Source organism: Mytilus edulis, chromosome 9 (genome assembly GCF_963676685.1).
Source record: "Mytilus edulis chromosome 9, xbMytEdul2.2, whole genome shotgun sequence".
NCBI lineage: Eukaryota > Metazoa > Mollusca > Bivalvia > Mytilida > Mytilidae > Mytilus > Mytilus edulis.
In genome coordinates this window covers 66,528,612-66,545,985 of record NC_092352.1, presented here as the reverse complement: position 1 = coordinate 66,545,985, position 17,374 = coordinate 66,528,612, and the positions used below count along the sequence as shown (strand labels likewise).

At 31.2% G+C, this 17,374-nt stretch overlaps 1 protein-coding gene across 2 annotated transcripts in view; it reads left to right on the top strand.

Moving 5' to 3' along the window:
- LOC139488885 (RYamide receptor-like) overlaps positions 1-16,568 on the top strand; it is a 65,038-nt gene extending 48,470 nt beyond the window's left edge. For both annotated transcript variants that reach the window (XM_071274843.1, XM_071274842.1), the window contains exon 3: positions 16,095-16,568. In XM_071274843.1, the coding sequence (XP_071130944.1) occupies positions 16,095-16,517 (423 nt within the window). In that variant the 3' untranslated portion in view covers positions 16,518-16,568. The remainder of the gene's footprint in view (positions 1-16,094) is intronic.
- The last annotated feature ends 806 nt before the right edge of the window (positions 16,569-17,374 follow it).

Here is a 17,374-nt window from a genome sequence, read left to right as displayed (position 1 = left end):
ACGGTACAATAGCAGATCAGAAATTGTATTCAATAATGTTATACCACGATATTCTCTATATGACATAGTTTTAAGATAATCAAAATCTTTTAGTTCGCTGAACACGAGTATAACTTGTTCAATTTTAAATGATGGTTCTATTATGAAATTGAGAAAGAAGGTGGAAACTTTCTACTTTTATTATTTTCTTGTTTTAGTTAATATTTTATTAATATTTTATTAACTAATCAATAGTAAGAGTAAATGCAAAATCATCAGTTAATAAGTATAAGAGACTAACGATAAAAACGCTACAATGCATAATTTGTAAGCGTCGTATTTTTATTCTATTGCAGTTACACCAATGTTCATTGTAATGTTTTGATATGGTTAAATTCACAATACGCATGGTTTTGAAATTAAAACTGTTAAACCGGCTGTCACTAGTGCAAATGCTATATGTAACACAGATTTAAATATGCTGTTCTAGATTGCAAAATCCATTGTATTGCAATGGTTATTGAAAACGCAGAATAAAATCAGATGTACACAATAGCAAAACAATTGTTTTGAATGTCAATCGGGAATACAGAACATATATCTGATGTAATGATTGCTGGTAATTGGGTGTGTTAAATTAAAACATTAAAAAAAGAAAGGTATCAGACCACTTTGTTTCTAAAATAGTCTCTCCGAGAGCGACACGAACCTCTGTTTGGAGTCAATTGTACCCTACAGTATACATATTTTGGGTAACATAACGATGTTCGCTACTTTGTTTTTTTCAAAATAACAATTCTTTTTAAAGACTTAAATTGAGAGTATTATCATTATACTTAACGGAACTATTGTGGAAAGAAAAAGTGACACCACAGGGATAAAACAAGCGGATTTTGAATACTAGTATTTGATAACATATCAAAAACAAGACTAGCGAGCAATCTTAAAACCCTTACATGTATGTGTGGCCTAAGTCCACTTTTTCATATAAAAGTCTCTTGTGCATACAATCCAAATATATATTGGTGTTAACGTTTATACTGAAGGTTACTTTAGAAAAGCGGTATTGATGCACGAAATTCATACAGTGGCATTTTCATATATATATTAAAGTTTTATTTATGAATATAAACGTTTTCTTTATCCGCATTTCTAGTTTGAATTCATGCCGACCATGGCAAAAGTTTGTATGTGATACTATCAGTCACACAATCATTAAAACTGATTAAGGTAAAATATAACACCAATGATTGCAAAATATTATCAAATTGATGAAAACAGTTTGTGGTTCTTAAGAGTTTTTGATAACACTGTTAGCAATCAACGTTTGTTCTTGTTTCACTTCAGTGTTTCTGTTGTTCGTTGTTTCCTTTTATATATGATGTGTTTCCCTCGATTGATGACTTATTAAACAGCGGTATACTACTGATGACTTTATTTTTTATATGGATTTCCTTTTCAAAATTGAATAAGAAAGTCCGTATCCCTTTAGTTTAATGTAAGAATACTTTAAATCGACCAGCTGCACAATTTATTACCCTCGGTAGACACCATAAGTCATAGCCAGAGAAAACTGTTTAATAGTTTGTTTAAACTGGCTGTAAATTGATACGCTCCTTTTTTGGTGTTTATGACATTGAACATGTTTGTGCATCATTCAACCTATGCCCACAATATTTTATGATCTGCTGGTGAATGTTTCGTACCCGAGGGTATCACAAGCTCAGTAGTCAGCACTTCGCTGTGTTCAAGTATATGGTCATTTTTATCAATTTCCTGTTTACAAAAGTATGAATTTTTCGAAATACTAAGGATTTTCGTATCCCAGGCATAAATTAACTTAGCCGTATTTGGCACACCTTTTTGGAATTTCGGGTCGATCCTCAATACTCTTCAATTTGTACTTGTTTGGCTTAACAACTCTTTTGATCTGAGCGTCATTGTTGGGGCTTAGGTAGACGAAACGCGCGTCTGGTGTATTACATTATAAGCCTGGTACCTTTGATAACTATTTACACCACTGAGTCGATGCCACTGCTGGTGGATGTTTCGTCCCCGAGTGTTTCACCAGCCCAGTATAGTCAGCATTTCGGTGATGAAATTAATATCAATTATATGGTCATTTTTATAAATTTCCTGTTTACAAAAGTATGAACTTTTCGAAATACTAATGATTAAATTTTTCTTATCCCAGTCATAGATTACCTTAGACGTATTTGGCACAAGTTTTGTTTTTGACTTTTGGTGCCTCAATGCTCTTCAACTTTGTACCTGTTTGGCTTTAAAACTATTTTGATCTGATCGTCACTGATGAGTCTTATGTAGACGAAACGCACGTCTGGCGTATTAAATTATAAGCGTGGTACCTTTGATAACTGTTATGCATTTTAAACATCAAATTTAAAATGCTTGCTCAGGATGAAATACTATCTTGAATAAGCATAATAGATATGCCACTGGGCGTGTAATAAACGATAATCAATCCACTGGGATCATTTTCAAGAAAACAATTTGAATAAATGAAATCAACAAGGCTTAGCGCAACTAAAAAACATAAAACCAACAAATCGATATAACAATTGTATTGACAGGAATTTCTTATCTACAATGTAACCATTTCAACATTTTAATAATTTTTTTATTATCACCTGCTTGAATAATGACAATATTGGCACCAAAAAAATTTCAGGCCTTTTCTGAAAAACCGTTATATGTTCGATATGTTTTGAAAACAGCAATAACACTTATAATTGTAAGCGATATTTTTGATACACTTTTTTTAAATGTACATGTATCAGGCAATTGATACTGACTTTAAGGGAATCTTATCTAGAATTTAGCTTTTCTTTTTCATTTATAAGAAAAATATGATAGCTTGAATAAATGCACAGAATTTACTTTATATACATGTTTGCTCATATCACCTTGACCTCACTAAGATGATCTTCTTGATAGACTGTGGTGAACGGTAAATCGGTGTTATGCATTGAAAGCTGCCTATAATGATAAACATTATCCTAAAATGATGTAAGAAATAAATTCCTGACATGAATACATGCACTTGTGTCTGATTTCATTACTACGGAATGCTTGGTCAGAATTGATTAATGATCTGATGTATGGTTTTAGACCACGACAAATGCAAGTTTATACAATACCTACACAAATGCATGTGATTTCAATTGAACTGTACTTTCTTGAAAAGCTATTTTTCTGATTAAAGCACGGGTCCCTTTAAGCAAAATAACTGATACATGTATATTAAATGAAAATCAAAGAAAACAGGTAGAAAAGTTAAACGTCAATCATATGACCATTGTACCCTACAGTATATACATAGTTTCGGTACCATAACGATGTTCGCTACTTTATTTTTTCCAATAACAATCCTTTTAAAAGACTTTTATAATTATGAGAGTAATATTATACTTAACAGAACTATTTAGCAGAGAAAAGGTGACACCACATGAATAAAACAAGCTGATTCTGAATACAAGTATTTCACAACATATAAAAAATAGGACAAGCGAGCATTCGTAAAGCCTTTATGTGTGGTCCGAGTTGATAAGTTTCAGTTAAATAAGTTTAATTTCCATAAGTTTGAGTAAAATAATTTTAATTTAAAAAGTTTCGACTGATGTAGGTGAAAGATGACATCTTCCTTTGATTTGCGATTATTCTGATAATTACAATAAATTAAAAACAACTGTATACATCTTCCTATATCTATGTATACAAAATTCAGTACTTTTTAGTTTTCAGTAGTTTTTTTTCCAATTTTGCGACTAGAAAGTAAATTTGCAGCAAATTGCAGTAAAAATTCTATACTGCCCATTTCAATGATGCGACCTGCATGTGCAGCAACTTGCTGTAAAATATTATTCAACTTCTTATTAATGACGGTTTAAAAAAATTTATAGGTCGAATTTGTAAAGTGAACACATATATGTTTGAGTGGCAAAAGTTTAAGTCATATTCAGACAAGAGAAAAATAAATAAAACGGTAATGCAAATGCACTTAAATTACCTAAGGCATTGGATTGCACATTTTATATCCGACCTGTCGTACGTAACTGAATGCTAATTTATCCCGGATAGCCAATCGGATGCCTGCCTTTCAGCATAGGTTCTATTTTCTGACAGAAGTCGAGATACCATGTTTCTATACCCATAGTCAACCCTATGCATGTAATTAAATTTAAATTATGTACTAAATGAGAAAACGACAAAAAAGGACGGAAATCCTAGTTAAGACAAATTGTGATTAATCCTTTTTTTTCTGAGCGTCACTGGTGAGTCTTATGTAGACAAAACGCGCGTATGGCGTATTGAATTATAAGCTTGGTACATTTGATAACTGATTTCATACTGTCCATTTTAAAAAATTTTTGTATGTCAATATCTGTCTGTTTTAAAGGTTGACCTCGATATTTGTTATTAACATCCACGAACCTAATCGACGTAATTAAATGATAAACGACCACGAATAATTGTACAGATAACTACAAACGGTCAGTCAATATAACCATAACATTTATCTTTATGTCAGCTTACCGAGGGATATTGAATTTTGTGGACCGACCTGTTGCACAGATTAATACGGCATTCAATAGCAATTACTTTTTTGGCAAATAAATAAAAGTGTGTATTCCTAATTTTGTCTAGGTGCATATCAAATTGGAATAATTGGCATTTATTAAATTGTTTACAGGAAGAAAGCGTCAGTTTGGATGAAAATAAATATATATCCTACAGACTGAATAATTGAGACAATACTGGCTCATGAATAGTCGGTCAGCAATACAATGGAAAACAAAAGCATGATGTATACATGCATGCTTTCCGGTTGTTTCATTCGTCTAAACAGGTTATTATCATCAATGGTGATTATAATAAATACACAGATACACTCATGTCTTCATATAAGCTGACATGAATATTATTTGTGATTTTATCGATATCTACACAAATGTACTTTACAGAGACAAAAGCATTCAAAAAAGTTAAAGTAAACCTAGTGAAAGATGATTCCTACGAATTTGTTGAATTTCAATGTTGTGTTATTTTTTCATTCATTCATGTTACAGCCCTATATACATATATTACAGACATTGAAGGAAAAGTGTCAGAAATATATACAAATCATTTATTGTGATAAGAAATATATATACTTTTGATGAGTACTCATGAGTTATGAATGTAAAAATCATGTCCTGCCTGTCTCTGCGATGTTGCCCGTGATTAGAACTATGATAGATATAGGAAGATGTTTTGTGAGTGCCAATGAGACAACTCTCCATCCAAATAACAATTTATAAAAGTAAACCATTAAAGGTCAATGTACGGCCTTCAACACGGAGCCTTAACTCACACCGAACAAAAAGCTATAAAGGGCCCCTTAATATGTTGACTGTATTAAGACTGAATCGAGAAAGTTATAATTCATTCATAAGTATATCACTAAGATAACACTTACATACAACTATAAAAATATCTTTAAACGCCTTATCTTGTCTGAAACAGTATCTTTGCAGATTTGTTCATTCATAGCACACCTGGCATCTTTGTTCATTAATCAACTGTTGTTATTTTAAACATTTGTAACGCCTAGTGGCCAATATTTTATGGATTTATTTTAAAACGAAAAAACATTAACACCAGTATCTTATTTACATAGAAGTGTTATCATTCACCAGGCCGAAGCTCATAATTTCGAAATTTAACCAGAAGAAGACGAGATAGCGATTCATATTGCCATACAAAAGCAGTCATAAGGTATCAATTACATGACATAAAAATATACGCAATTATGATTTCATTCCAAATCATATAAAAGATATGGTATGAGTGTCAATGAGACAACTCTCCATCCAAGTCACAAGTTGTACATGATGTAAAAGAAAAACCATTATAGGTCAAAGTACGGTCTTCAACACGGATCCTTGGCTCCCACCGAACAGTAAGCTATAAAGAATATATTAAACATATTTTCTGAAAGTGTTACTGGATCTGAAAAAAAAATGAGATAATGATTTTTTATGCCCCAACTACGATAGTAGAGGGGCATTATGTTTTCTGGTCTGTGCGTCCATCCGTCCGTCCGTTCGTTCAGGTTAAATTTTTGGTCAAGGTAGTTTTTGATATAGTTGAAGTCCAATCAACTTCAAACTTAGTACACATGTTTCCCATGATATGATCTTTCGAATTTAATTGCCAAATGAGATTTTTGACCCCAATTTTACGGTCCACTGAACATAGAAAAGGGTAGTGCAAGTTTCAGGTTAAAGTTTTCGGTCAAGGTAGTTTTTGATGAAGTTGAAGTCCAATCAACTTCAAACTTAGTACACATGTTCCCTATGATATGATCTTTCTAATTTAAGTACAAACTTAGACTTTTGACCCCAATTTCACGGTCCACTGAACATAGCAAAGGGTAGTGCAAGTTTCAGGTTAAAGTTTTTGTTCAAGGTAGTTTTTGATGAAGTTGAAGTCCAATCAACTTGAAACTTTGTACACATGTTCCTTAGGTTATGATCTTTCTAATTTAAATGCCAAATTATATTTTTTATCCCAATTTCACGGTCCACTGTCACTGAACAAAGAAAATTATATTGGAAGTGGGGCATCCGTGTACTATGGACACATTCTTGTTTTTTCTTTTAATAAAACTAATTTCCCTTTTAAGAACAAGAGAAATAATAAAATATGTATTTATGACTTCTATGCAAAACAGATGTAATCGTCTCCTGTCTGCGGGGCTGTCGTAATGCCCTTCAGATATGAGAAGCTTACATCCAATACATGGAAATGCAAGTGACTTATTGACATTTACTTTTCGTCCGTCACTTGAATAAACTTGTTACATCTGCAGTTCTGTTACAAGTAATCTAATTTTAGCACACATTTCGGAAGAACTGATGAACAACAGGTCTGTTAAGAACTCCCTTTGTTTAATTTCGATTGGATAGGGAAAACATGACCGCTAGATAGATATAGGAAGATGTGGTGTGAGTGCCAATGAGACAACTCTCCATCCAAATAACAATTTATAAAAGTAAACCATTATAGGTCAATGTACGGCCTTCAACACGGAGCTTTGGCTCACACCGAACGTCAAGCTATAAAGGGCCCCAAAATGACTAGTGTAAAACCATTCAAACGGGAAAACCAACGGTCTAATATATATAAAAACGAGAAACACGTATAAATTACATAAACAAACGACAACTACTGTACATCAGATTCTTGAATTAGGAGGTCATATTTTATTGTGATTGGCCAGTAAAAAAATCATTTACTCCTTAATGACAAAGCAAGCTGTGTTGATAATTTAGAAGATAATTGATTTGATGACTTTTGCAATACCTTCCAGATTAAAATTTAATATAGTTTGGGTGGCAACCATGGCGTCATTCGTAGGGCATAGTTTCCATAAATGCTCTATGGGGAATTACACTTCCATATCCTACTATCCAAAAACCAATTCTTAGGTAATTCTTTGTAAGGATAATTTTCATTGGACATTAACACATAATTTAAAGTGTTGGATTTCAGGTTCTTTTAGTCCATAATTCAGGAAGCTTCCATTTTAAATTCAGATTTTTTGGGGTATGTTATTTCTTAAAAAATAAACAAGAATGTCACATTTTGAGCCTCAATAATGGAAATCTTTCTGAAGCATACGAATAGTATAAATAGTCTCGTGTTTATGTTTGGCATCCAGAGTATAAATAAAACTTTAAATTGTTTTTGCGGACTTTTGTCATGTATGGTTTTTTTTTAAGCCAAGAAAAAATATCAAATGGAATTTATCTTAATATGTGGCATCAGAAAGGAGATCAATGTATTGTATTTTAAGCTTGAACTTCGTAAAATCTGATTTAACTGTTGCCAATATCCGCTCAATTTGCGACAGTTAAATCCTTATTTGCAGAAATAATATTAATGTGTCAGTGAGCTAGGTCTTCGACAAAAACATCATGACCACTGGATTGTTTCAATTTGATTCTGCATGATTGGTCAATAAAACAGTCTGAAGTTACAATTAATTAGTAATTTCGTTATTTATGAACATGGAATTTTTAAAAGGGGAAACAATATGTCATTAATCCTGTCAGCATACCGAATCACTGATGACTGAACTGATGCTACCAATTGGGACTATATTAGTCCACCAGTAGTTGTATGGATATAAAGCTAGTTAAAGAAAATAACACCTTTTCGTGCAACTAAAGATTATTAATGCTTGATTAACCCCAACCCAAAAATGTATAATAGAAGTAGGGTAAAACATAACCAATTCTTTTGGCATATAAAAGAGCTTACATCTGTTAAATGTTTATGACTTTCAACTACTATATATAATTGTACAATGCTCTGTCGTGTCGTAACAGCGGGTATATATCGTCCAAAAAAAAAAACCCCCATAAAGTATAAATTGCTGCTCACGAATGGTGACTTGAAAATCTAAAAACAAGAATATGACAGTTGATTTTCAGTCGTTTTGTTGTAGGATTCAGTCGAGCGTTTGATTTTGTTAATATGTTTATGAACTGTCCCTTATCAATTTACTTTTGAGTTAGGTATTTTGTTTATACATTTTTCATCATCGATTCAAGTCATAAGTGGTAAATCAGAGTCGATCTGAAAACACAGATTAATGTAAATGATGAATACCTTTTCATATCGCATGTTACAATGACTATTTTATTAATTGACGTAATCAAATACACACGAATCCTTAAAAAAACACGGTATTTGATTGCTTGTCAATATTCGTTTAAAACATAACTTTCACCTCAACCTATCTTGAAATGCAACAGAGTATATCGCTTGTTACTTTTCCAATGAATGTTCTGTTCCAAGTCAGGTAGTTGTGATCAAATAATCCATTTCTATGTTTGTTGGTTTTCGTTTTTGTATCAGGTCAGTGTTTCTGTTGTTTCGTTGTTTTCCTCTTATAAATGTAAAGTTGATGTGATTCCAGGTTTGGTTTGTGACCCGGCTTTGTTTTCGCTTAATCGATTTATGACTATTGAACAGCAGTATACTACTGTTGCCTTTATTTACGTTGTCGAGCATATAACGTCATAATAATCTATTCTTTTATCCAAAAATATAAAATAAAATAATGACAAAACAGGCAGTATGATTAACAATGTTTTTACCGTCTAAGTTATGTTTTATGTATGATAGTTATCAAAGGTACCAGGATTATAATTGAGTACGCCAGACGCGCGTTTCGTCTACATAAGACTGATCAGTGACGCTCAGTGTTGAAAGTGTCGTACTAGCACACTTAACGAACAGTGTTGAAACAATGTGTCTAGTAACCATTAAATGAAAGTTGCAAAATATACCTCTTTAATGTTCACCACCAAACTTACTAAAAAGAACAGACGACACTTTTCATATCTGACCTTTTAAATGATAAAAGTGTCGTCATTCGACGGGATCTTAGAAACATGATATATTTAGATAAATAGTTTTCGTCTATCGAATGTCAACATTGGAGCACACAATTTCAGTGTAAAATCTTTGAACCGGACAAAAATGAAGATTTCTACTTAAATGTTTGATGGAGAAAATAGTTCTGGCATGTGACATGAATAATTGTCTGCTTGAAGTGCAAAATGCTTTTAGGATGAATTAAGTCTTTAATTGATACAACATCAATCGGCACTCATCAATATTTTAACAAATATGTTTGTCCATTTTAGGAATTCATGATTTAATCAATTAGTTTTGTTACAGTCACTATTAAGCAGGAAATATTTTTTTACAAAAAACGAGTTAAACCAATATTCACCCTATAAGAAGATTCGTAATTATATCGTTATGTCTATAATTTATCTATTGTTCCTCGTACATCAATATGATTGTCCATTTAGCCAGTCACTTTTTATAGAGAATTATACGAATATTTCATAAAGTGTTTTGTTTTCAATCTCCAGTGAAAATTGAATTAAAAATCAATAAAATTATAAAAGATATCTATTAGTAAAAACATTACAATTATACAAATAATACGTTTATTATCATCTCAAACGTCACTACCGACATGGATAAAGCGAAAGAGTTGGAAACTATATACATATAGAATAACCATAAATTGTCTCGAAACATAAAATCTATTTGTACTTGGTACAGGACATTTTATGGAAAAAATGGTGGATTGAGCCTGGTTATGTGGAATGCCAAACCTCCCGCTTTAATGACAGTGTTAATTATAACATTAAATTGACAACACTACACGACAGAGTAACAATAAATAAACAGATAAATGGGAGAAAATATAGGACAGAGAAAGCAAGGCTTTGCTGCGCAATTCTATCCTGTTTTGAGCCGAGTATAATCAAGAGAACTGTATTGTATTTTTAGGTTGGCCTTTCAAAAATTTGTTTTCGTAAATGTCCGTTTACCTAGTTTCGCAACGGCCCGAGGAAACTCAATTTGCAACAGTATAACAGTATACGTTTTACAAAGACCAAGCTTAAAATAGAATACAGTTATCTCGACAAAATTTGATTAAATAAGAACAAAAATTTGCAAGTAATTTGTTAAAGCGTATCGAATTGAAAGAACCATCAAAACAAGTTATCTACTTAAAATCATTCAAAGAGTTTTTACACTTTAAAAAAATCATGACATCCAAAATACGCCTGTACCATTTTTCTCTGTTTTTCTTATGGCAGCGTTTATAGAGACAACTGCTAAACTTTTTATTGTTTTAAATATCAACGTTAACTTTCTTTCGTTTAAATGTCTGAGAATGCGAAAGAATCATCAATATTCATTCCCATCGTTTCCTTTATTTTTAGAAAAGGCAATACTAAAGGTTTTACGGTGAATGTCATTATTTTGCATTTATGGTGTTGTTTGCCACTTTGGGATCATATATGACAAGAAAATAATAAAACTGACGAGAACATTATACACATAACTTCCCTTTAGTATATATTATATGAATCTTTTATTCCATGTGAAATTAGTTTGTCAACTTCTGTATTGAATACTGTCCAAGTAATCACTATCATTATTGTAGAAAAGAACCGAGGATAACAAATGATACAAACATGTCATTTCTAATAAAGACCTATGATTATTATTAAAGAACCGGAACAACTAGTATCATGAGTATTTTGTACAAACAACCACTCGAGTATAATTTTACCTTGAATTGTATATGCGTTTCTGAACTTAGTAGTAACATTTATTAAAAACACTCAAGCACATATATATATATACAACTAATTCCATTTGATGCTTGTTGCAGCAGAACGGTGACGCCATTCGTTAAATGCTTCAAAGATAACAACAAGTTAAGACTACATTAACGACGAACTAGCTGCCAAATTCATGTCCACTAAGTATAATCATATTTATAACATATAAAAACGTATATCAAAACGTATATAAATTTTTTTTTAAAGCAAACTTCATATGATCGTATCAACATTTTTTGGGACTGGGCGCCATCTAATTGAGCATCGACTTGGCTCCCGAAGATTGCTTATAGACATGAGAATCTGATATAAATATCACGTGCTATGAAATATATTTTCTATGCAATTTCATATCACAGAGAAAATTTTACCTGTAATCTGATTAATTTTTGGAGCAAAATGAGCCGGGTTCAGTCCTTTTATCAGCTGACATTTTATATAAACCATAAAGATACTGAGCATATATAAAATTATTGTCGTAAAGTTTATTTCTCTATAGACCGCCTTTGTCAATTTCATGATCGGTGTCGATATTTTAATATTTGTTGTTATAGATAAAATATAATTTATATAACAGCGCGTAAATCTCTGCATTGGGTGTAAAAAAGTAAATAGACAAGAAAAGGAGCACACTTTGCTCCCCTGATAATGGTAGCAGTATGTTGAACACTATGTACATTCAACGTAACAAATATGTTGATTGTAAACAATTAAACATCACAGAACTTTTTGTTTCATTTAACAATGCATGATTTACGGTCCCTCTCTGAAATAAAATGAAAATGAAATTTGCTGTTAGTTTGTAAAACGATATTTCAAACTTATGCATGTTATTATATATGTTATCTCTTGCAAAATTTACAAATTTCAAGACACTTTCAAAAGTACTACACAATTTATTAAATTATCGATTATGTTTCCCATTTCTTTTGAAAATTTAAATCTTATCTTGTAACTATTTGTCTGGATTGTTTCTTAATGAAGCATATGTTAAGGCATTACATAAAATAACATTATTAGATTTTGAGCTGCTACATTCAATTATCGCTATTCAAAGATAGAGTAAAGATATATCAAAACTTTACGTAGGCCATTATTTTATTTATGAAAAAAAAAAATCTGTTCTGAAGTTTAGAATGAATAATACTTGCGTTACAGAACTTATATAGTTGGTATTAACACCCATTGTCATTGTTATATTATCTATAAAAGTAAAAGGTTGCAAAATTGTTCTTTAAATCGTTAATTCATGCTAAGTTGGACTTGGGGGTAACTGATATACGAACACTCATCAAAGATATTAGATTACATTTGTGTACGCCAGACGCACATTTCGTCTACAAAAGACTCAGTAACTAATCTTGAACGAAAAAAAAGGTTAAAAGTCCTAATGGAAGAAGTTGAAGTCAACAAAATCATTATAGATACCAGGATTGAAATTTTGTACTGTGTGTGTGTTTAAATCTTTGATTTATTTTGTTGTTATCTATGTCAATTTTCTTGTTTGTATATATTTTCTGCAAAAAATGAAATGATTTATATTTTGTTTTAAAATATTATTTGTCTATTTTAAACTGATATCTTAAGCAATGATCGAATCAAATATTGTATTTGAACCTGTGGATCCTTTGAAATTTATTTTGCAACGCTGAGTTGGTTAGATACAATGAGGCGACTACCAATCATATATTACATATCATAGATGTTCTATGGAATTGAAATTCGGCAATTTTAAAGGCCATTACAAAGCCCAAATGTTATACTGATTTAGGAAATCCATACTTACTATAATATTAATGTATGGGGCCGGACATTGTCCTGCTGAAACATCTCCCTCTGTCGGTCAATTATATATTGATTTTGAGGATATTTGACTGCATAACACGAACTCTTTAACGTCACAGAATAGGTTTGTTCTGAGCTTGTAGAATATTGCTGCTCATATAACTTTCATGGCCAAAAATACCAATTGCCTGTACGCTCATATATACAGGTGTTTGTCCATCACATCTGCGGGGAAAATGTAACTCATCGCTGAACAAAAGTCACATCATGATTCACAGTCAAAACCATTTAATTGGCCCCAAAAATGAAATAACAAAATTACCAAACCGAAAGTTAAATGAAAACTGACACAGCAAAAGGTTCGACTATATCAACCAATAAAACGATTATAAAACAACTGTCATACTCACTTAATACAAGCCCTTCCCAACGAAGATGGTTTGTGGTCGACTTTGTTGTATGGCTACATATCTGTTTCAGTGTATTGGCAACATTGTGTGACAACTCAAACTCATAATAAAAGTAATCAATATTAGTTTTACTTTTGTGCTGGCAAAGTAAGTTATGGACTATCTTGGTTGAAATTTCTCGTCAATCTAAGAATTCTGCGTCAGTGACTGTTCGATAATGCAGATGAAAAACCAGGATTTTGTGCTGGAGTAGCGATATCAGGTCTATCAACTTTATGGATATTTTGTGCTGATCGAGCTCGATTAAATGTCAGTCATAGGTGTAAAATTGGGATCTGGTGATTGCTGAAATGTCGATGGACCTTAATTGATACTTTAGATAAGTCAGACCTTGATAAAAACACTTGACAAGTTACAAAAATGCTCAAATCTGTATTTTATATTTTGAATACATTTTTATTAATTAATTACATTTTTAATTAATAAATATTCTTTTGTTTTTTTGTCTATTTTATTACAAAAACGAATCGGACTTTTGTGTCAAGTATTTTGCAGACTATAGTTTGATAAATTTCAGAAAAGGTTTCTCTCAGGTTCTCTGAATTTTATAATGTATACTTTTTCGATGGCATTGAACTAAAACGCATGACATCGCACATCTTCGTATCACTGTTGAATTGAAAACAAATCTGTGCAATGGTTGACCGTAGTTGAATCGTAATAAATGTTCTCCTTTTTTCCATTATAAATATTCACTACTATCATAAAGTTATTTATCGTGTATACAACTCTATGATTTTCAAATATTTTTGCCTCGAGAATAAGTAAGAGACAATTATTATCGAAATGATACGGATAAATTGGTGCTGTTAATTTTAATTACATGTCACTATAATTTTATAATGATTGATATATCAGTAAAGATGTTGATAGTATAATTGGTAAGAACAATAGGAAAATTAAGTGAGCACCAAAGAAGAAAACTTATTTTGGTTAATTTGTGATTATAAATCTTACCATTTCTCTCAATTAATTTTATTGGTACGTTATTACGCATGTTGTTTCTTCAAAGAAAACGTTGTTGAAAAGCTGCATAAATATCATTAATTATTGTTGTGAAAATGTGAAAATGGCACATAACATGACGTCATAACATTCAAAATATTTAATAAGACATCATTGTTAGAATGCTATGTACCTATCACAACATTGTTAAAGATAGAACCAAGACTGATTAGTCTTAATTGATAAAGTCTTATTACATCAATTTATAATACAAGTCTTAAAGTAATACTTTTGAATTTCTTTTTCGTGTATCTGTCTGATGATACATTTTTAATGTGACAATTCTACGATATATGTTTCTTGTATTAGATAACAAAGGTAACGCTACACGTGTGACGTTTACATCTAAAATTCACCAAATAAATTGAGGAATTATCTTTAGTAAAAATCTCATTGAAAAATTGTTTACCTCTTATGATTGTATATGTCTTACCCAATAACAAAATATAAAAGAAATGCTAACCCCCTCACTAATGAAACATAAATAGTCATTATGAACATGAAGAAATGAAGGCAGAAGTCCTCTATCTTTTTCTATGTATTCATTTCTTATTTTATAGAATTGTTATGTCTTTGCTATATTATGTTTGTTTTTTAGTGTTTTTTTGTCAAACACTAATTATGTTTTATGACAATAAAGATACCATTAAAATTCATTTTGCTCCATTTATGTTAACATTCCTTTAATAAACCGACACGGAAAGTTGTAGCGAGAGCTTGACACATTGTAGACAGTATTTTTGGTCATGTCTCATGCAAGAACGTAGTTCTAGCATGTTAAGGATACATATTAGACATTAAGAATATTCTTTTTATTAATTTATTTAGTGTTACTCTTAGGCATTATGGTACCTTAATATAAATAATGAACTATAAATTTCAGACTCTTACATTTCATGTTCTGATCTATCATGCATTTGTATGTTTGTCACTCTAAGCTCTTTAAAAGGCATTACAAATCTTAACAAATCCCAAACAATTTATCTTATCTAAAACATTAAGTTTGTATTTTGTTTTATTACTTCGAGCACTTAGACGTTCTCTATCTTATATAGTTTTGAGCAAAATAACCCCATCTGTCCTATTTTAGCAACACTGTTACATAAGGAAGCAGAAATCATGTTTGATTAAATGGAAAGCATTAAGGATAAATGAGATTCAACAACTAAATTTGCTCTGCGAATAAAAAACTCAGTTAGGATTGGATTGAAAGCTTAAAGCTACCATTTACTAAATAATAAATCAAGCTATTGGTTTATAGTGTTTGCATCCGATTAAGATTGTTGAATAAGCGATTAGCATCCTGTTTGATATTCGTGATCTATCATTTTCAATTATAAATACATCTTGCATAACTGTTATAAAAAAGTATGTCAGAATCTAAAATTCTGCTGAAGGATTGTTTTGCCACAGACTTCAAATAATATTGTATTTATGGATATTGCTTTATTGTAGCTGCTTGCCAATTACAGTAATCTCAAATGTTTGTATTCGTTCCTTTATTAGCTTATATGATCGTGTTTGCTAGAAATTGAACGACGTTACATTTATAGCTGAATAATTTATTTTCCCAATCCTACAATATATTGTTTGATTTGCATTTTGTAAGAAATTCATAATATATTTTCAGATTATAAAGATGATGATTACTGTTGTTGTGATTTATGCCATTTGTTGGCTTCCCTTGAACATTATCAACTTTGTTGGAGCCATAGACATTAGAATATATAATATTCGAGGTATGAATTATATTTGGATGGCAAGCCATTGGCTTGCAATGAGTAACTGTATGTATAACCCTTTCATTTATTGCTGGATGAACGCCAAATTCCGGAATGGCTTTTTGAGAGTTTTCAGTTGTTTTACATGCGGAGTGATAGACTGTCAAGATAGACTCGAACTTGAACGACTGCGACGCCAAGATACAATGCTTACATCTATGAATGGAAATAGTAATTCCTCCAGAAGATTTAATTCATCAAAACGTTCATCTTCAAATTCCAAAAGATCATACTGTGACTATTCTGCAATAAAAGAAAAGGGCATCCAATAATAACTACTTTTGTAGCGCTTATGTATGTAAATAAAAGATATATGATGTTTATATATTGTACATTCATAGCGATACCGTCCTGTTCTTATTGAAAGAATTGAACTACCAGTTCTTATAATGATAGTATAGGGAAACATTTAAACATACAAAAAATGATTAATTCGTTCAATCGTCACACAGTGTGACAATTATTAAATATATGCTGTTATAACGTAAATCCATCTCGTATTCCTTAAATTTCAATTTTTCATGTTTGATCGTCTTATGTTGACGCAGTAGACTGGTCATATATGTACGCTTTAATGTAATCCGATTTCAATACAAGTCGTAATAAGGATGAAACATTAGGCCTAATAAAAAAAATCCGACGATACAGATTTCATAGAAAGAAGTACGTTGCTTACAGCAACATTATTTAGTTCATCCGTATTCAACTCTAGACAATTTGAATAGCTTTTTTGTTGCTAATCTGTTTTACAATAAATGTAATTGTCAATTGTGGCTCTTTTTTTTTAAAGGGAAATTATTTTTTATCGTTTATATCGTTAATACAAAATAAATACTTTCATTGCATTTTCATATCAATTTCAATGTTAATCAAATTGGTTGGGTTAACTAAAGAAAAGCGAAATATACCAAAGGAATATTCAAACTTTTTACCGAAAAAACAAACAAACTGACAATGCCATGGAAAAAATGAATATAGTAATCAGGATTATAATTAAGTACGACAGACGCGCGTTTTGTCTACACGAGACTCATCAGTGACGTTCATATCAAAATATTTATAAAGCCAAACAAGTACAAAGTTGAAGAGCATTCAAAATTCCAAAAAGTTGTGCCAAATACGGCTAAGG